The sequence below is a fragment of the Passer montanus genome, unplaced genomic scaffold (assembly GCF_014805655.1).
Source record: "Passer montanus isolate IOZ18808 unplaced genomic scaffold, ASM1480565v1 scaffold2, whole genome shotgun sequence".
NCBI lineage: Eukaryota > Metazoa > Chordata > Aves > Passeriformes > Passeridae > Passer > Passer montanus.
Window position 1 is genome coordinate 13,132,452 of NW_024366591.1, and position 22,264 is coordinate 13,154,715.

At 40.1% G+C, this 22,264-nt stretch overlaps 1 protein-coding gene across 9 annotated transcripts in view; it reads right to left on the reverse strand.

Annotated features, from left to right (window-relative positions):
• Window positions 1-19,418, reverse strand: part of STXBP5 (syntaxin binding protein 5) — a 102,523-nt gene extending 83,105 nt beyond the window's left edge. For 8 of the 9 annotated variants that reach the window (XM_039707072.1, XM_039707070.1, XM_039707066.1 and 5 more), the window contains exons 1-2: window positions 18,784-19,256; window positions 16,889-16,986 (exon numbers count right to left, since the gene is read on the reverse strand). In XM_039707072.1, the coding sequence (XP_039563006.1) occupies window positions 16,889-16,986; window positions 18,784-18,936 (251 nt within the window). In that variant the 5' untranslated portion in view covers window positions 18,937-19,256. Of the gene's footprint in view, window positions 1-16,888; window positions 16,987-18,783; window positions 19,257-19,362 lie in introns of those variants that run through there. The other variant, XM_039707065.1, reaches the window with a different exon arrangement.
• Between the last annotated feature and the right edge of the window lie 2,846 nt (window positions 19,419-22,264).

Consider the following 22,264-nt stretch of genomic DNA (forward strand, 5'->3'; position numbering starts at 1 on the left):
CATCTGCTCAAAGCAGAAGTAGAGACTTCTTAAATAGTCTCATTCAAAATGACACTAAAAATTCTTGCAATTAGCCTGAAGTGTGAGCAATCACAGCTATCCTTTAATTGCTATTTTAAGTATTTTGTAACTCCAAGACAGTGTTTTTTACTTCATCTTAGCTTAAGCCTCCTCAGGTTCCACTTCAGCATAATTTTTAATTTTGCATATCACCAAAGGACTGAGAAACTTACTATTTCAGTGCATCAAAATAGTAGTGACCATTTTATAGGTTTGCTCAAAATTACCACCACAACTGAAAACCAAGGTACAATTCCAAAAATTCAGTAGATGGCACTATTCCACAAAAATCAAGAGAGGAAACTATGTCCTTGCATAAACAAGGGGTACCATGGAGCTCAAAATCTCATTTTAAATATGTAAAAACCAATGCTCGCTCATTAGACTGCCTTGCATTTTTTCATGTGTTTCATAGAATATCGTTTCATAGATGCCAAAACATAAAAAGAAATCATTGTTTTGTGGAAATAGTTACTTAGCTATTTTGATGAGACATTTCTGCTATTATACAGAGCTCGAGCTCCTCTTCACACCACAAAAACAGCTGCATACCAGTATTGCAAAAAGTAATATTTTATGGTTTGTATTTACCAGAAATCCAATTTGACACAGAATATTAAAAGGTTGACATTGTCCCTAGAAGTTGCTTATGCAACTTTAATTCACATCTCCTCAAATGCATGATGGTAACTTATTTTTAAAATTTAATGCACTAGCTCAACATCAATTGCAAATGTTTTGCATTATTCAGCCTCATTTTTTTAAGTGTCAGAAAGATATGTGGTCACTAACAAAACCTAAATTGCTAGATTCAAAACACTGGCATCAAAACATGTGCCTTCAATATTATTAAGTTGTAAAGCATAGACCTAAAAATAACCCTAGCCATTCCATCTTAACTCTTCTCTTAAAATTTTTTGCAGCAGTCAAATTAGATTGTGTAGTTTGTTTCTTTCCCAGCATACTTGAGGACTTCAGATAGGTTCTTTCTTTAGCCCCAAAAAATTAACCACAGGGCAGTGCTCAGGAGTTCCCACAGGAGTACAAATACAGAGCCACTGTTTTGCACAAGCTGTGAGTTTCAGAAACCCAAAGGTTTTTCTTAGCACTGGGAAGGGGATAATTCAGAGTGTTATGGGATTTCCAAGAACCCAAGGCCCAGTTCAAGATTACAACCGGATGGAAAACAGATCATCAACAGAAAAAGCACAGTCCAAGGTACTTCTCCTGTACATCTTTCCTGCAGTTTTTCCTAGTAGGTGCTTTAACTATGAGATGGAGGGAAGGTATTACCTTGCAACTGTAGCCTCAGGGATTTTCTTTTTTTTCCTGATACTTTAGAGAATCTTCCCATCTCTTATTCGCTTTACTTCCAGGGCCTGTTGGATTCCAAGTGATGTCTGATACTTCAAACAGCGCTTATCTGCCCTGCTATTGCAAGAATGTTTGATTTTACTGGCAGAACAAACAAATAATCTGAGTTTGAAGAGTTATTTCAATCAACTTTGACTGAAGAGATAGAAATCTTCAGCTAATACTTTTCTATAAATTTCATGAAAATATGAAGCTGGAAAGAGTGGAGAAATGAAGATGGAAAGAAGGGAAAAACCCAGATTAGGCCCATATCCCATCCAAAGCATTACCTCAGTGTCCTAAAATACAGGCTCTGTGTAGTCACAGGAAGCACTTCAAGAGTTACAACACACACGTAATAGCACTACAAGATTGAGTCATATGGTAGCAAGTTTCACAGTGCAAATGTCTGTCTTTCCTCTAGATAAAAGTATCCAAAATTATACATGTTCATATATTACAACTCACATAACTGAAACTATTCCAGTTCAAAAGGAAAATTGAAGAAGTGCAAATACAGCAAATTGTTGCTTCAAGCCCCTTAAAGACACAGAGGTGCTACTGATGCTGCTCAGAACTTTGAAATTTCTTCCACAATCCTGCACCTTAACAGAAATATCTATTAACATTTCTGCATCATAAGACAGTCTTAATAAAAAATACAAATACTGAAGGTTTACAGCACCTGAGCATTTATGTACACTCCCTGCATAGTAAAGGAAAAGCTACAGAAATATTAGAGGTTTCCTTTCCACAAAGCACTTCCACCTCCTTCACTACCACCCTGCCCCCCAAATGCCAGGAGAGCACATGCACATTTCCAATGATCCTCTCATTTTTTTTACTGTGGTAAAGAGAAGGCAATGTAAAGAGCAAGTCTGCACGAAGATATGCTTGAAGAAAAAATAGAGCCAGATTCCTCAAAATTATTACCTACAAAGTGAATGTTGTTAAAATACAAAACAAAATTTCAACTATTTTTTCAAGTAATTTGGGTCTCACTGGAATCTTCAGCAACATATTTACACAAGAACCACTTACAAGAAAGTGAAATGGCTGCGGTTCAGTTAAAAGATAAAACCTACCAACTATGCATATTCCAAAAAAGTAACCTCTATCATCACCACCAGTCACAATACTACCCCACAGAGAAAATTTAACAAGAAAAAGAAAATCACTTGCTGTTTGAGGCAGATTATCACCACATTCCAGAGCTTCACTGAGGTTTTAATGTTAAAGCCTGTAGTTACAGATGTCAAATAGACAGGGTTTCCTACCTTCTCTATGAAAGTTTCCAGCTGTGAAAAAGGGCACTTCAGAAATACCATAACATGAAAATATCCAAGGGCTCAGACAAAAGAAAAGCATTGCCTGGAACAGGATTCTTCATCCAACTTCAAGATAGTTTCTAAGCACCAAATCCAGATCATTAAAATTAATGTGGCATTGTAGCCCCATCAATTCAGACCCACTTTGAGTCAGAACCTCAGTTTATGCAGTGTAGTTCACAGCTTTTTCTACTCAGCAAATTAAATTAATTCATTTTGCAAGTTCACTTCTATAACACCTTCCATCAAAAATCCAAGAGGAAAACACGTAATTGTCAGCCAGCTACAACTTACTAGCAGCTGTAAACTGTGGAAGTTTTATATATGCTCTGCATGGTGAGGCATAAAAAACACATGAGGCTCAAATATAAGCTGGAACATCTGAGCTGGCACGCGTCAGACAAGTTACCTGTGGTGCTCCTCAAACAATCACTAGGGAAAAATAAAACAAAAACTAAAACAAGCCATGGGAGAAAACTACTGTTTCCAAGATTTTACTAGAAAAGTTTGAAGAGAATAAACACTACCTTTACAAGTTACTGTTTAAATTTTACTTCTTCTTTCAAATGTCAGCATAGTGGATTGGCAATAAAACAGGAACAAATAATCCCATTGTATATTTAGTGTCCAGTAGCTCTGTGTGAATTAAAAAAAAAAAAAAATCAAGAAGAGCATTAGACTTCCTGATGGTAAAGAACTCCACCAGAACAAAAATCAAGTCATATCTGTATTAAGAGAAAAAGCTAAGGAACCTTTTCTGACTAACTGTATGGAAATTTACTTTAGTTCTTTGAAGTGCTACAAATCTGAAAGTGTTTCACCTGCAAAGTATCCAGACTTCTTTTGCAACAAAGGACTTTAAAAGTTTCCAATTGATACATTAGACACTGCAACCTGAAGTCTGAATACTACTCATTTTTCCCTCGCACGCTCAGTCTGCTCAACTCTCTAAACTTGGTGAGTCTGCAGAGAACTGGTAGTCTTCAAATTCACTGTCAGGTACAAGACTTCAGAGTCAGGATAAAAACACTTCAACACAATCAAGCCTTACTCCTGCTCACAAACCACATCCATGCACAAACTCAATCCTCTTGAAGCAGAGAAGAGGAAAGAGTTAAATCATTCACCCCAGATCACCAGAGATATAGGATAGTTACATTCCTGGAAACTATTCATGGGCAAGGGCTACAATTAATTCTACCAGAAAAAGCACTATACTATAAAGCACACTTGAAAAACTAAGATAAGTATTTTTTAATAATTATTTTCTGAGAAAAAGAAACCAGTCACATAGAGATGCTAAAAAATTTAAAGATGAGATTTTAAAGGAAAGGTAAAAATTATTTATATTACTCAACAATTTCTAATACAAAAAACAGCAACTATAAAAAAACAATATAATCTCCTTGAATAAAAATGAAGGAAGAAATATTAATTAGTGGACTGTTACAAAAATCCAGGATGAAACCTATTTTACTAAAAATCACTGTGATAAAGTGATACACATATTCCAGTCAAACATCAAGAAAATTAGAAACACTGAATGGCATTTATCAGTAGTCATTAAAAAAAAATAGCCAGAGATCTAATATACCAAATAATATCTGTGAGCAGCACTGAGCTACTAAGATATTTTAGACTATTAAATATGTTTAAAAGTTCTTGTTAGGAGCTGAAAATAATATATTTATAGCAATTCAGTATCATTCATACAGAATGCACTTACCCTGATCATCTTTACATATTGTCAATTAAAACACTAAGACAACGCTAACAAATATGCACAACTGAGTTTCATTTCATCATAAGTGAACTTCTCCCAAATTAACTACAGTTGTATAATGTACAGTTATTGTCTGTACTGCAGCAATTAAAGACGGGTAGAGAATCCTCCAGTATTCTGAAACTTTTAGGGTGGCATTGTGCAGAATGAACTATGAAGAAAAAGCTTTCAAACTAAGCTTTAAAATATTTTACCTGTATTGTAACCAAAGCCAGTATAATTCAAGTTTGACATGAAATAGGATTTCAGAAACATTTTGCAAGAATAGTCTCTTTGTACGAGTCTTTCTACAGCAAGTGAGATTGCACTCCTAGAAATGCCAGTCCATTACTTGGTATATGAAAATAGCAAGCATTAGCAGTATCTTCCTTGTCAAATTGGTTACCATTACTCTGGCAGCACACTGTGACCGCTGAGAAACGGCACAGAGCAGCATTTCTCCTTTAAAACTTACTCAAGGGCATTGTTTTCAGAACTTGCCCAGCGCTGTGCTCTCATTGCAACAGTAACTTCCGCTGTAGACAAAAAACTGAAAGCAGAGAACATCCTCAGATAGCAGCGTGATCATCACACTCCCGTCTGCACAACAGCTTCCTTGATAAACTCACCACTACACCACTTCAACAGTCCGGGCATTTTACTCTTTACCATAGCACTAATACATTTTCATCAACTGTTCAGGCACCTCAATTTTTAGCTTGAGTAGCAAAGATGTTTCCTTACTAACAAACCAGAAAAATTTAAGAAAATTATAAGCTGTGTCCACAAAATGATACCAATATAAAGTACTGAGTTGAAATGAAGACGTGCTTCTGGTCATATGCTATGATATAAAAGTGCAGTTTCTAAATATTTTGAAACCAAACTTCACTTGTCAGCATTATCTGATGTGCTGCTTTTGTCACTGGGAGTTGCCAATAGAAAGAACAGATCATCAAAAGTCAATAAAAGTTCATTTGGAAAATGCCACTTCCTCTTTTTCTTTTTTTTTTTAATCCAGAGTACCATTTATTTGATCTATTAACATAACTGGGACTATATTAACAATACTTCCATGGACCAGGTCTGTAAGAAAATAGGTATAACAGTCACATCCTAGGCAGCCACATATACTGGGGGTAACTGAAAAAAAAAAATTGGACCTATACCTGTTTAGTTTTTTGTTTTGTTTTAACTAAGGATAAACAAGCACAAAAGTTTAAGAAAATGGTAGTACTCTTTGCCAGCAGCTACTTGAACTCTATTTCCTTTGACAAACAGCCCTTATGAAAACATGGGGACATTACTAACAAGCAATTACTAACATTGCTTTTGACATGTAGGTTACCTGATCTCTCTCCATCCCTGCTAGTATCACCAAGACTTTCAAAAAGGCTATATTTATTTCCTACCTCATTATTTTAAAGAATGATGGGATATTCGCCATGCCAGCTCTGCCTTTTTTTTTTTTTTTTTTTTTTTTTTTCTTTTTTTTTTTGGTGACTTTCCTATTAGTATTACATTTAGGGGTGGCTGTGGAGGTAATCTTACTGCATCGTTTTACTACACAGATGTGGAACACATAAATGGGAACGCCAGGCGAGTTATTGTTTTGCAGCTTGTTCTCCATATTAATATGCATCACTAAAGCTTAGTAACTGTACCTCTAACATCAACATTACAAAGTCCAGTTAAGAATGTTTTTCAACTGTGAAGATGAACATCTGCTCTGTTTAATAAGATAGTATGACTGGAGAGAGCATATGCTAAAAAACTAAGACAGGCACTCTAATACTATCAATTGAACATTAAGTGATCACAAAAAAAAAAATTAGTATTCCATCTTTTTCCCTAATGAGCAAGTTGGAAAATGCAAATAGGTCCATCTGCTGCTGCTGACTAGGAATCATTGTTACTAGCTGGGAAAGAGGAAGGGCATACAGTAGAAACTGTTACCAAAAACACTGGACGCCAGCTGAATTACCTCTTTAGTTGGCTACTCTTGAAGAGCTACATTTATCATTATTATGTGAACCAAAAATGTAACAAGGTTACTTTTACACATACAGAGTACAAGCCAGACAGCAGCTTCAAGAGGCTAAAAAATACAAACCCCTGCTTAAACAATATGAATCACACAAAATAAAATAATAGCTCACTAAGCAGACGTACAAACATATTGCTTCATTTGGATCCGCATCCTCTCCTTAATCCCCTGGCTTACAAAGCTCCAAAATTAAACTCCTGTGGAGTTTACACAAGAATATAAAGCAGGAAATGACAATTAATTCTTGAAGAATCCATGAGAGATACCTCAGAAAAGGGCCAATTTGATCTATAGCATTCTTGGTGGAGAACCTAGCCTCCACTCTCCACCAGCACTGCTTGAAAGAACACTGTGTGGTTTGACGGGGATGGGCTAAGGACTTACTGTGAACTATTATTATGTCAATCCTAAAAGAAAATTAAGCTTCAGGTTTTATAAACATAAATCAGGTTTTGTTACTACCTTTTTTAAGGTGTTCATGAAACAAAATCCCAGACACTTAGCAAAACTACAAATAAAGTAGCCTTGACTTATTTCTACCAAGCTGTAAACTTGTCTCTGTACAACATCAATCAAATAATTGATTTGGCAAACTGCAACACTTCGGACTGCCCTTTTTCAAGTATTACAAAATCTGCATTGTTATTATTAAAAAAAATTCTGGTTTTATGTTTTGAAGCAGCCATCTGAATACAATCCTGAGTCATGTGCTCTAGCAGGGTCTGTTTGACCTGGGGGGATGCACTAGATGACCTCCTGCGGTAACATCCAACTTTACCTATTCCGTGAACCCAGCATTCCTTAAAAGCACTTTGTTTTCTATACTTGCAGACACACATTTCCAGTTTCACCTACCTTCACTATTCTTGGCATTTGAAACAGAATTCATTTAGAATATAATATTAATTTTTTATAATATTTAGAATACCTCTAAGTAACTGAAAAATAAAAAAAAAATCTCAAAGCTCTCAAGAAAAAATCTGTAAGATCAGAACTACTTAATCTTAGCATTAAGAATACAAAGACTATGAATGGAAGACTACGCATGACCTACTCCTGATATTTGAAAAAAATTTTTACTAATATAGTATTAAAATCAATCTTCAGCAATTGATAGAATTGCCTCAATACAAGCACCATCAATAACCAGATTTTTTGTTTAAGCAAAGCTTAGGGATTTAAAATACACTGAATCATTGCACAAAGTGAATAAGTTGAAGTAAGTAGTACGCAGACCAAGGACGTCATCCAGTTGTGCAGATCTTGACACAAAGCCAGTTTTAGAATTTCTTAAAAGGAGATATTTTTAAGTGGAAGAAAATGGTTCTCGTTTGCGTCAGTCTTAAACTGAGCATCATTGTTCCAGAACTAAACAACAGCCACAGAAAAAGTAATTTCATAAATGCATTGCGAAAATCACAAGAAATCAGGATTCAGCATGAGTCCCCAGAGGCTGAGAGAACTGCTACATATTTTAGAAATTTACTAAATAAGGCATTATACCACTCTACCAGTCCTCTCTTTCAAAATAGTTTTGTTTCAGCTGTTTCCAAGACCTTCATTATTTTAATGTGTCTAAATTCAGTGATACAAATACCACCGACAGAGATTTAAATGATGTCTTTAGACCTTCACCTGTATTCACACTGAAAGTCGACAGTGGTGGTAACTCAGAGTGCTTCCTTTGATAAACACGTAAGCTGTACGATTACCAGTGCCTATGATAAAAGCATTGACATGAATGGGGTCACTAAGTTATCAGAATTCTACGAGGCTACACTTGACTGGCATTCAAGTACCAATTACAGTACCACTACTGAAACCTATGGATCAGCAAAATAAGAGAACTCCAAAAACTGCTGGCAGGCAGCACACAGGCAGTGGGTAAGCAATGTGGTTTTGCCTCAAAAGAAACACAAACCTATTCCTCAGGCTGGCAAACAAAATACTACATGTCAAAGAACTATATCTCTGGGAAAGCAGAGTCTTGTCCACATAACAAGATGAACTTTGCAGGATCAAGAACAACAACTTTTCAAAAAAAACAAAAACTATGATCAGTTTGATGGTGAGACTTCAAGATAGGCACATTGAGAGCAGGAAGAGGAAGAGGGAAGACCCAAGAGATTAAAGATCTACCACAGTATTAACTCTCTCAAAACTATTAGGTACTCCAATATTTTTTTAAATGTAAAACCATTACCAGACAGCTAAGAAAAAGGGCAAAGTGAACTGTTTTCAAAATCCATGTCCTGCAGTTCTGTTTATCTTCATATTGAATGTAATAATTTGCAGGTTTTGTTCTGTTTCTCACTGAGGTTCTACATAGATAAGCCGACATAGTCACCTTAAATTTATTGTGTAAGAACACTTACTTTTGCCTTTTGAAACCTTTATACAACAAAGGGACCTGGACACTTAGAAGACTAACACAGTTTCAAAATTTCTGTCAAACAGTTTTGTTAGGAAGGGTTTCTAACCTTGATTTGTGCCTTCATGCTTTCTTTATCACATCTCAAATCTTAAGCTGCTTCTACTCTTCCAGATGTGACTTGACTAAAACTGCTCATGTCATGTCCTGCAGCAATAGTGCTACTTCAGTTCTAAAAGCCATTCCACAGTGATCAAGAACAAATCTAGTAAAATGCCAAATTAAGATCTTAGTGAATTGAGCAGTGTACCATAAGTCTGAAAGCCTAAGCTGGGCTCCAGCCATCCAATTTCCTCTTACAGTTTAGCCTAACCTCATCAGGTCACACAATCCATATACCACCTCAGTGTTTCACAAATAGCAGAGTGGTACAAGGAAACAAACTATGCTAGTGCTACAGTAACCCGCAGCCTTAGAAACTTTTCCATATATTTCTTTCTCCATGCTCACCATGACCCAGCAAGTTTGAAGCCGCAAGGCTATATCCATTAAGTTTCTGCTCTGTCAGTAAAATACCTAGAGGGAAGTTTTTATCATAATTTTTTTTAGATTATAGTATGAGCTTTTATACGGTTATACTTCAGGTATTCTTGAACAAAAGGAATTACTACTAGAAGTTGCATTAGTAGAATCAAAGTATACGTAAAAATGCTCCCAATAAAAGACCTGCTGCTTCCCCACAGCCGCAGTTGCTACTGCATGGCCTTACCCACAGTCCCTTCAGAGATAAACCTGCTCTAACATGGCTTTACCCATGGCTGCAGTCCTTCCAGAGGAGTACCTGCTCTCCTGTGGGATTATCCACGGCCACACACTTTCAGGTGCTCCAGCACAGATCTATCCACAGGCACTGATGTGTCAGTATCCACCTGCTGCAGCACAGACTTATCCCTGGGCCTCCATCCCTTCAGAGGTTCCTGCTGCTGCACTGACATAGCCACAGGCACTTCCAGATTGTCCTGACTGACACAGATCCACTGCTCCCACGTGCACCCCTCCCTGGGTCAGGTCCCTTTGGCTGAAGCTCCCACAGCAGTCCCAGCCAGCCCAGGCCAGCAGCACAGGCACACAGAGGGTCCCTGGGCGCCTGCCAGCCGGCACATCGCTGCTGCTGCTGCTGTCACAGAGTTCCAGGCACAGCACAGCCAGGGGATAAAGCAGCACAGCAGCAGGGAGAGCAGCAACCAGCCACTAATGAGCACTGGACTCTAATGCACAGTCAGGCAGGCAAGGCTCCTGACAAGCACCTGCCAATTAATAGCTAATCAGTAATTACAGCTATAAATTCAATCTAGCACATTCCAGTCAAACCTGTCATTATCTCAAATCCTTTGAGCTGCACATTGGGTGTCAGAAAGGATTGTTGCAGTTTAACCCCATCTAGCAACTAGACTTCACACAGACACTTGCTCACTGCCTCTGGTGAGATGGGGAAAAAAAATTGGAAAAGAGAGAAAATTCACAGTTTGAGATAAATAATGTTTAATGGACAAAGCCAAACCCATGCTGCACACAAGCAAGGCAAAACAAGGAATTCATCCACTGCTCCCTGTGGGTGGGCAGGTGCTGCCTCCAGGAAAGCAGGGCTCCCTCATGAGTAATAGTGACTTGGGAAGACTAATGCCACCACTTGAAACACCATTCCTCCTTTTTCTTCCAGCTTTATATCCTGAGAATGACACCATATGGTATAGAATATCCCTTGGGTCAGCTGTCCTGGGTTGTGTCCCCTCCCAGCTACTTGTGCACACCCAGGCTGCTCATTGGTAGGGTGGGGTGAGAGGCAGAAAAGGCCTTGGCTCTGTATAAACCCTGCTCAGCAATAAGGAAAACATCCTCACATTATCACAACTGTTTCCAGCACAAATCCAAAACACAGCCTCCTACCAGCTACTGTGAAGAAAACTAACTTTACTCCAGCCAAAACCAGCACTAAGTTTCCCGACAAGTAAAACCACAGATTTGAAAACAATACCATCCTATTTATTATAAAGAATTCAGTCAAAGCTTTCTCTGTGTAGGGCTCAGTTGTTTTAATTCCATGCACTTTTAGGAAATACATGCCTCACCATGCTATTTTGGCCCTATTTCATTTCAGAACACCCAAGAGTAGCTGATTTTTTTTCTTTAGAGGATGGGAATTTTTCACTAAGATAACAATAGCCACATGAACAAAGTGCTGGATGATTTGACAAGAAATGAAGTAGTGTTAAACGGAAATGTGACAAGATTAACATACACTTTAAGCAAAGTAGTTTTCTTGTTTGAACTACTCTGTGTGAACTGAGTGGCAAGGTAGACAACAAACATTTTCATAATAATAATCAGTGTGTCTCTGACATGACACTACTGCAATATTTTTAACAGCTTTACAAAGTACTCTTCCCAAAACAGGCATATCTATCCAAAGTCCAGGACACCAGTGACAAGGGTTGAGACCATTTTCTTCAGTGTACAAATGCCAAAAAGCCCTGACCATCCACAAAAGAGTAGTTCAATTCAAATTTGGTGTGTTCACAGAATCAACAGAATTACAGAGTAATTTAGGTCAGAAAGGATCACCCAGCTTCATCTGGTTCAGCATTCCACTTGAAGATGTGCCAACATCAGTTGGATGCTCTGTTTAAAAAACTGAAATCTTTGCATATTCTAAACAACTCCACCCACTGTGCTACTGCCCATGCAGAGCTACTAGAGAGAAGAGCAAGTACAGAACTACTTCAATAAAAAAATACCCAAAAAGAAAAAATCTGAAAATACAAATATCTCAAGCTGATATTTCCATAAGGAACAAAATCAGTTAGACTGCCTTGCAAAGTCTGAATGATCCAAAAGAGAAATCATTTTAATGGCTATAATCACATCACAACTTGGAAATGTTGTTTTGTTAGGGCTTCGGAGAATTTACCAAATTGCTTGAATTTTGTAGTATATATCTATGGCAAAGCAATCCAGATGCTGCAACAAGCACTTCATCAGAAACTGACTGCATGGAACCACATACCCAGGCTTTTGAGCTATTGTGATTTTTTAAAAAAAAGTGAGTTCCCAAAAAGGCTGGAGAATGGAAATTACAGGAAAAAAAAAAGCTTTATAGACCCCAAACACATAAAAACTTCAGCCATTTTCTTGCAGAAGTCATCTTTTTGTCCTGACAAGACTGTGGGGAAATTAACAGATACTGACATTCAGGACGATTGGCTTCTTCAGATTTTTTAATGATGGAATGATGAACAATCTAATTTTTCTCCTCCCTGTGAACTTGGATTGCAAGAGGGGAAAAAAAAGCCAAACTTTAATTAAATAACCTATTCTGCTTGGGAATAAGGAGTCAGAGGCACAATTTGGTCTGTGTGGAAGGTAGAACACTTACAGGTATTCCCTTAATTCTCAATTATTTCTAATGAAAATGGTCTTCCTTTCCAGAACTCCTTCTATCAAGAGAGAGGCTGAACTTCATGCCTCAAATGCATATTTTTAAGGCACAAAGCAAAAATAGATACTGTATTTATGTTGGGAAATTATCACAAAACATCTAATTTGATATATTGTCCTAGTTTTGCTACAGAAAAATTAAAGTGAAGAAAAATAAAGAAACTTGTTTAAGATGGAGCAGTTAAACAGTAGGGACCAGGAGAATTCCTTCAATATTTCTGCATTAGCTTCAAAGACTATTCTACCTTATAAAAGCAAATAAAAAAAGCTCAGCTGACTATTATTATTAATTGTACACAGCCCTGGACTTAGAACTTCTGAGAAAACACCATCCTAAAGGCAAAAAAAACCCCAAGAAAGATGTTGTAAGCTTTCTCTAGCCTCTTCAGAGTTTACATACCCCCCTGTTCAGATCACATTAGGCTTCCAGAGGGCCTTCTAAATAGAAAAGCAAAAGTAATGAAGAGCACAAAAGCAGGGTTATTACTCTTGACACTGAGCACTGTCAGGACGTCACGGGGTAAAGTCTAACTGATTACACCAAGCTAAACCTTGAGTAGATAAACTGAACTCTAACTCATTAGAAGGTTTTGATATCTGCTGGGAAAACAAAGCACAGCCAATTATGCACAAAATGGTCTTAAGACCAAGGACTGTATGTCCTACTGTAATGGTCCAGGTATGCACAGAAAAGAAGCAAAGCACAGACACATTTTTAACAATATCTAACATATTGTGACAGTAGATCAAAAGGTGAAAACTACCCTGGTAACAGCAGCTAAATCCCTCCAAGTATGGAGAAAACCTAAGATACTGACCTGCAGTGACAAAAGAGGCCACCAGCAGCTTACATTGACCATAGCAGTTTGAAATCAATAGGGAGTACAATTGTTCCCTGTGGGGATCACATTCACAAAAATCCAGCACAGACAAGAGGGAGCCTAAGGCAGAATTGCCACACAAGAAGCAGGCCACCAGCCAAGACTCACCTCAAACAGCTGGAACAAGTATCCTCCAACCACACCACAAACTCAGAGGAACAGCTGGACCAGCATGTCCAGGTGAGTGCTCGTGACAAATCATTTGAGATTTTATGTCACTCAGCACAGTGCTTCTGCCCTTGTGTCTACCTCATCCCTCAATTTCCCTAGCAACAGAGAAAACAGAATCCAACAGCTTAACTGTTTTTAACAGATCCTAGTGTCAGGAAGAGGGCCACATCAGCTGGCTCTACTCTACTAAGCTACTCACTTTGTAACTTTTCCTTATACACCGTAAAGTAACCCAGCTGTTGTTCACAGGTGAGAACAGAATTTCTGTTATTAATAGCTAAAACTGTTCTTTTTGGGGCGGGAAAATACTCTAATTAAGGATCCATCTACCTCCAAAAATCTTGGTTTTAAATCTCCTGAAAATAATAGTTAGAAATGTTTCTTAGTAACTAATCAAGTTTTTTTAAATGAATACAAGGGATATACTGCTCAAGTTGAACCAGTGAATAATCCCAAACTTTCATGACTCATAAGTTTAAAGTTTTACACTAAAAGCAGTCTCTTCCTCATATTTTTACAGACTTCTCTCCCTCTTAAAACTGCAGGATCTACAACCAACTGCTGCTTATGGGCATAGAACGGTAAAGTTGCCCCTCTGGCATACTATGTTACCAACTGTACCCATCGAGCCTAGAGGCAAAAAATATTAATAGAATAGTAATTCTACTTATAATCCCGTAAGTGCAACATGATACCTATAATTTAGGTACTTCCATTTTTACAATTACTTTGTGGATTTAGAGAATTCAATACAGTGTTGATGTTCAGTATATTTAAGATAGAGAAAGACAACATCATTGAACTGGCAGTATATTTGTAACCATGGATTTTGGTTCTTCAGAAAAAGCTTCAGTTCTGTTTTTACAAATAATTTTAACAGTATTGCAAACATGCAGTACTTGTGCATAAGAAGTCACTCTGTCCTTCCAGTAGTGGTTACAGAGGCCTCGTAAAGAAGAATAAGGCAAGAGTGTGATTTAGAAAACTCCTCACATTAACCTGCTCTGAACAATACTGGTTCAGAATTTAAAATAACCAATTTGAAGACTGATCAAATACAGAGAACCTCTGTAAAGAGTCTGATAAATAGTCCAAAGCCAAACCACGACTGTACCATTATTTTCCTCGCATATTAATGAAATCTCAAACAGGTTCTCGCTCCTTGATTTAAGAATATTTTACCTTTAATACCCTTTCCAAAAAAAACAACCCCCAACTTGTTTCCCTGTTCCCAGACAACAGAAAGCATAAAAAGATGTACCTATACTTGAAAACACAAGGAAAACACTAATACCCACCTCCCATTTGCTGGTAGGCAACGAAAGAAACATTATCATTCCTTTACTTCTATACTCTCACAACATGAACACAGAGGAAAATTAGGACTGCCTTCCATTGTACTTCTATGATTTTTCAATGAATAACACTTTACTGATATTCAGCCTTTCTAATCCACACCTCAGTTCAATTAAAAACACTTTTGCAGCTTTAAAGAGTAAGTGGATCCCACTTTAATGAACCCTTGCACATAATTTATTATTAATAAAAACCTTAGCGGGCAAAGCATCCTGAGGGCTGGCTCTATCTTTGAGCAATAGAATGAAATAAGCACTTCTTGCAAGCCTCACTCTTACCCACTCTTCTCAAACCAGCAAAAAGCAAGAGACTGCTTTTACATTGGGAATATGTCTGAGTCTATTCCTTCTGCCTGCATTCCTCCATCACAATGAGGAGGTAATCACAGGAGATGCAGATTCTGCAGTGCTGTCTGGTTACAGGGCTACTCTATCAGCTGAGGGCTTTTAACCAGCTCTTCCAAGAACCAAGAGCTGTATCAAAGGACTAAGAAGCATATTCATTTTCATCAAGTTAGAGGAGCACTAACATTTCAGCCTCTGCATGAAACTTCTTCCCTTCCTTTAGAGAACGCATTTTCTGTCATTTTCTCGCAGTAATGCTTTCTTCCCAAACAATCTTGCAATACCTCTCTCAATTATTTACAAAGCAATTCACACTCCAAGAATTCACAGGTGTGTGTAGCCATGGTTGAGTGCCCAGGAACAGGTTTTGTTGAGTCATCATTACCCAAACTGCAACATCATGTTGCCCAAAATTACAGGTGAGTACGCTCTAAACAGGTACATTTTAATCTCTTCGTTGCCTCCAAACCAAGTTCTAACTTCTATGTCTATTTTTGCTTTCTCATCTATTCTACCAATATGAGAGTAATTAACACCACCCTTCATGTAAGTCAGCTCTATAACCTCTTAAAAAAGAAAATTGATTAAGTGTAGTTTCAAATATGGCATTAAGAACATTGCATTATTACCCTTATTCCTCATGTTCTGAGTTAAGAAATCTGAAGAGTTCATAACAGAAATCTCATTTTTCAACTTTTAAAAGTTAACCCTCTTATGACAATTAACCTTATAGACAGGGTAGTAATATACCAGAAATAAACAAAAAAGGGCTACTTGGAGACTAATATAAACACCAAAGGAAATTGTTAGATTTACCTACAATTTAAAGAGGATTAAGTCAATTTCTCTAGGAAGATGACCTAAGCGTCACCCATAATGTTTAGAATTCAGTCAATTTCAGGACAACAAAGAATTCAATTCATTTTCTTATGTTGACAACTAAAGGTTCTGACAACAGTAGTGTGGATTAAAGACTACAGGACACCTTCTTTGAAAAATATAAGTTTAAACACATATGTTGTTACATGGCTGGGATAGTAGCATATGGCTGTGGTACCATATGGCTACAAACATATGGGTAGTTCACATTTTAGTGAACAAAAAGAAGCAGGGTTACTAGTGCTTTACTTCACAAATTCATTCCGCTTCTCTCTGTTACTTGGAAGCTTTTAGCAAGATACAATCCCTGTACCTTTTACTGCCCCCACTTGAAACCCTCATTTGGCAACACAGTAGTAACAGGTCACTAGAGCATTACAAAGTTTATCTTAAGAACAAGTCCACCACCCGAAAGCAGCCCAACCAAAAACCCTACCAAAAAACCCCAAACAAACAAACACCACCTCACCAAGCAGCACAGAATGTTTCAACCCCAGAGGATAGAGCAGAACAACAAAACAGAGCTCAGCCCACGTCTCTCTTTAGATTTGCAGTCAGCTGCTGTAAATTGTCAGCACACTAGTAACCCTCTACAAAATTTATCTACTACCTTGAGATAATGGCAACTGAGCAGCCATACCTCACATCATTTACACAACTTAAACTGACACAAAGAACAAGCAGAACAACCAAGCCACCCACCAACAGCAGAGAGAGCTTGCTGTTTTACTCCCCTCCGGCATACCTGATTCCCACCAGACTTCTGAATGGTTCCAGCAGCTGAATCAAGACATCACCTGTGTGAGGTGCACTAAATCCACTTCAGAATACAAAAGGATACAGCCTTAGTGCTCCAGTCTGAGTCCCAATGGCCAGTATTTTCTGAACAGGATCAAATGCCAAGGCTGAAGGTTGATAGGGGAAACCGTGGCGTACAGTCTAACAAGCCAGAGCAGCGCAGTAACAATGGGTCAGGCAGGATACCAAAAATAAACAGAACCAAGACTATGTTAGAGAACAGGATTCAATGTTAATCACAATTTCAAAGGAACTACAAAGCAATTTAATCACAGACTGAGAAAATCACCTGCCTTACACAAATCAGTTACAAAAGACTTTTTAGTCATAATTACTCATTCATCTTCGAGCATCAAGAGACAGTCAGACTTTCTGAAACTTAATTTGAATCTTACATTTCTTTTGTATAAAGACTGTATCAATTCAGCATTTAATTTTTTCATCTACCTCATTCCCTGAGTAATCTTATTTTCAGCTCTAACAAAGACACTAAACTATTAAAATCTGAGATGTTCCTAGCAAGTTTGGCAACAAAGCCAGACTTATCATCAGAACCATTATAAACTACTAGACTTGCTTTTCTGAGAATCACTTCCATTTCAATCCAACAGACCAACATGACAGTGCAACCCCTCTCAGCTTAGTAAAGAAAAAAAAATAGCAACTTGAGCTTGACAGAATCAATCCCTTATCCTCTACTTCCCTCAAATAGAACAGGCAGCCCCAGAATTGACCAAACCGAAAAATACCTCATTGAACAAAGGCAAACCCCCTCAACCACGGGATTCTTTGTTAATATGGAGCTATTGGCACATTTAGCTTTTTTGGTTAGCCAAGACTAATTTGGTAATTGACCAAGCAATGACTCCATTAAACTTCTCAGGCTGCAATTAATCAGAACTGAGAACATAATACAAGTGACATCTACTCTTCCTTCCACTCTAAATGCACACATCTTAAGCCATACAAATGCCAGCTTTTCCATTTCTAAGGCTTTAGTTTAAAGCAGAGGTATTTCATGACCTCATAAACGCACAGCAAGCTCCTGATATACTCCTTGTACTTCACTGAAGTTGCAGGCATATCCCACAACTCTCTGTATTTCACAACTGAATAAACTCTTAACTGGCAACAGCTCTGCTCTTCTTCACATCCTTCATGACCAACTCCTGAAAGCAGCAGAAATGCCTGCAATACACAAAAAAACTGAGCAGAGTCCACAAACAAGCTCATCCATGTCAAGTTAGGCCATGAGTGCACTGCAAAGATAAAAATGAAATTGATATTCCAATCAGCTTTTATTCCTCTTGATACAGCTGGTGGTTAATTCGCTGCATCATTTTCTGAAGCGTGCAGACACAAACTGCAGTTATCATATCACACAGAAGCAAATAAATAAACGGGAACTTCGCCTCTAGATAGGATTTGCAATAGCAGCATCACCAACTTGGCAACACACTGCAGTGAAACCACCACAAACATCGAAAGCCTTTTTCAGGCATAAAGGAGCAGGATAAACGTTTTCCAAATAATGCAGAGGGACAGATTTCCTGTCCTTCGGGCCCATTAGCAGAGGCTTTACTCAAACGCCGCGATAATCAGAGCTGTACTACAGCTAAGTATCACTCCTTCCCCCATCCATCCAACTCTTTCTACGAAGCCTTAGTGAACACTGTCAGGATTACTCGCACAAAAGAGCCTAGACGACGACAAACCCCGAAACTCTCCAAGAAAAATGACTAAAGAAATCCGATAAGACCTACACGCACCACTTTCTTCCCGTCTTCGCCCCCGAAATAACCAATCCAAACAAGTAAACAGGAGCGGCGGGCAGGCTCGGCGAGGTGGGTACGGAGGAGCAAAGCCCGCAGCGCCCATCGCGGCGGCGCGCCCCCTTCCCCGGCCGCCCGCCGGCTCGGGGCTGCAGCATTCATTCACCTTGCAGAGCTGGAAGTGCTCGGACTGGAGCGTCTCCTGGATTTCGGTCTCCCGGTTCCCCGCCTGCTGCTGCTGCGCGGCGGACGACGCCGAGGCGACGGCAGAGACCGCCGTCAGGCCGTCCAGCACCTTCCTGATGTTAAATTTCCTCATGGTCCTCGGCGGCGGCGCTCCCGCTGCCCCGGCCTCGCCGCCGCCGCGCTGTCACGGCCGCGCCGCCCGCCCCGCAGGCGGCAGACGAGCCCCGCCGGGAGGGAGGGAAGGGAGGGCGGGCGGTGCAGGGGCGGCCGCGCTCGGGGGCGCCGCGCTCCTCCTCGTCCGCGGGGAGGGCGGCGAGGCGTCAGTCCGGCAGCGCAGGGGCGCTTCTCATCGGGGCCCGCGGGCTCGGAGACGGAGACTGGAGCCAAGCAAACAGGAGTCGGTCAGCCCACCGAGCGCCGCCACCGCCGGTCCCACGCTCGCCGCCCGCGGCCCCGTGCGTGCGCGCGTGCCGGTCCCCTCCCGCCGCCGCAGCCTCTCCCCCCGCGGCAGCAGCGGCAGCAGCAGCCGCCCGCCCCGCGGCTCCGCTGGGCTCAGCACCCTCCGCCTCCTCCTCAGAGCTGCGTGTGCCGCCAGCCAGTCACCAGCGGGGCTTCTCCCGGCTGCTGCCAGCGCCTGCCGCCGCCCGCCCCCACAACCATCCTCCTCCGCCTCCTCCTCCTCCTCCTGCCGCGGAGGGAGCCTCCCCCGCCTCTCGGTCGCTCCCCCTTGCCTGACAACGCGGAGCGCAGCGCCCCGGGGAGGAGCAGCGGCGGCGGCGGCGATACCGCGGCGCCCGGCCCGGTAGCGGCGGGGCGGCCGCTCATGCGCGCTGCGAGCGGCGGGCGGCGGCGGGGCTGCGGGCGAGCGCGGAGCAGGTGCGATCCCCCCGTGCCGCTCACCCGGGCGGCCCGGGAGCGCTCCTGTGCCGCTGGACAGAGCGCTGGGGCCGAGCTGCACAGCACCGACCGGCGGAGTCACGGACAGCTCTGCCGTCGCAAGGCGAGCGCCGGGGTTACGAAGGTGCTTCCATTGATTTTTACGGCTGCAAAACCAATTTAAACAGATGGCACAGGGCCAAACGTTTCGTTCTGCTAGCCCCTGTTGTACTGTATTCTGTATTTGCTTTTATTTTTCTTTTACTGCGAGATTGCAGTTTGGGATAGTCAGTGGTCAGGCAGTAGATATTATTCCATCTCAGTCATGTTTCTTTATTCATGGAGGTCATAATTATTTGTGACTCGCTATTGAACTTCTTTTCAGCTAAAATTAACTGATCAATTCCTTTTGGAGGAAAACTTGTAGAGATGGGAGTCAAGACGTTGGCTCACATTTCCTAGCCTCAGCATGGATGCCTGAGCAGTAGAAGGCTCCGCACACTGGAAAATGGTCCTTTCGGGTGATGTCTCCAGCCTGATGGCCAGGCACACTGTGTTAGCCCAGTGTCCAGTGCCCTAGTGCTCTGAGGGGTGAGCATAATCCAAATGCAGTGGAATTGCTACAATGCAGCCATCTGCATAACCCCAGAAGTAAAAATCCCACAAACTCTTCTTAGACCTGTAAGTTCTTGTTAATTTACAGCTGTATTGCCAGTATGTGATGTACAAACATTTAAAGAGACCAAGATAGTCCACATATTCTTGCAAAGTGAACTTACAGAGCTGTTCTTTGCATTACTAGGACAGAAATGTTGGACGTTTCCTGAAATCATCTTGGTAAAATGTGAAAGAATGCTTCCAAAGATGACAAAAATTCTAGGAAAAAGAAAGAAGTAAACTTAAATAAGGTTCAGTAAATATCTGATGTGAAAATCAACTTAATTTTAAGAGATGAATATGTGCAGTTTCATCATGTCTTTAATTATCTGTAACATATTTTAGCTAACTGTGTATAAGTTACAGAATTAATGTCTATTTTCCCATCTATTCCCACATGCTCATTATAACACACTGAACTGGGAGGAAGCTGGTAGAACTTGACCATGTTTAAATGGTAAATATAAGCTGTTACCGGTAAAGACAGGTACATGTATAACTTTAAGAATATAAATTATAGTCCCTTTGAGTCCTGTTCAGTATGTTTTAGGCCAGGCTGTGCAAACACTCCTAGATACAACTTTGGTAGTACAACTAAATGATTTTTTAATAGGAATATTAATCACAGCAACAGCCCCCTCAAAACTGGGTGACAAATTAAAGGACATTAAAAGCTCTCCTTTTGCATACTACAGTCTCTTTCTTTTTCTTACCTACTGTATGCTTGGTCTATGAATGCATTCTTTATTTGGACTGTACATTTTTAGAGGAAAGATTGGATTTGATTTTCCGTTTATATTAGAGCCTAAGAGGAGCACCTCATTCATTGTTGCAACCTTGTATTGATACATGCAAACACTGAGGCAAGTGATACAATACACACTTGGTGGGACCAACACTAGCTCCTCTCCCTCATGCTTTCAGGTTAATACCATTCAAGTGTTCTCTGGGACTTCAGCTCAGCCTGTAAAAATGTTTCAAAAAACTTTCTACAGTAAATTAGTGAAAAAGTTTGTTGGGTTCACTGGGACATCAGTTGGAACAGTAAAAGGCCTTTTAGTATTTTAGCTCAGTAAATATCCTCTTTATCTCTCAGAATTTAGCTACTGTATTTGAGAGCTTCTTTGGGCCCTCCAGCACTTACACAATAACCACGTCCTGTTTTACAAACAAGACCATTCTGCTTAACCTCCTTCATGCTGCCCACTCAGACCTTCCGGCCTCCAATGTCAGAAATCACTTGTCAGTTTTGTACCCCAATCCAAAGTCCAGTATCTTGCACAGCTGGACAAGAAGCAGTCACACCCAACTAGTGTGCAATGTTGTTGTGCTCAACTATGACAGAGTCCAGCTGGGACAGAGCCAGTGTTAAATGTTCACAAGTTTCTTAGGCCCCAGCAGTGCTATGGAAATCCCTGCCATCAAATGAATCCACATGGCTTACGTTTTCTTTGCCTGTCATTTCTTACTGATCTTGTTATCTAAGATTGCTAGAAAATGAGAGGGGAAATCACTTGCTCATGTCTTGATTGATATTCTACAGATACTGCATAAACAGCCACTGTTCCTAATAGGAATCTGAGACAATGGGGCATGAAGTGTTCAGTGGGGTATCAGTGCCCACAGACCATTAGTTAGTGCGGGTCAGACTGGTTGGGTCTTTTGCCTCAAGGTATTCCAAATAACTTCACAGATTTACTGTAGGTTGCAGTTATCACTGTGCTTCTTGATTGGTTTTTGGCGGTTGGTTTTTTGTTTTTATGGGGTGATATATCACCAGTTACCCTGAAGAGGAAAGGAGTGATTGTAGTCCTGCATGAGCCAGAATGAGTAAAAGCCCACCCAATTATAGTGTATTCTAAAATTTGTTGGAATAATCAAGAGCAATGGGTAGGTAGTGAAGTGAAAGGTCCACTTATAGTGTTTGT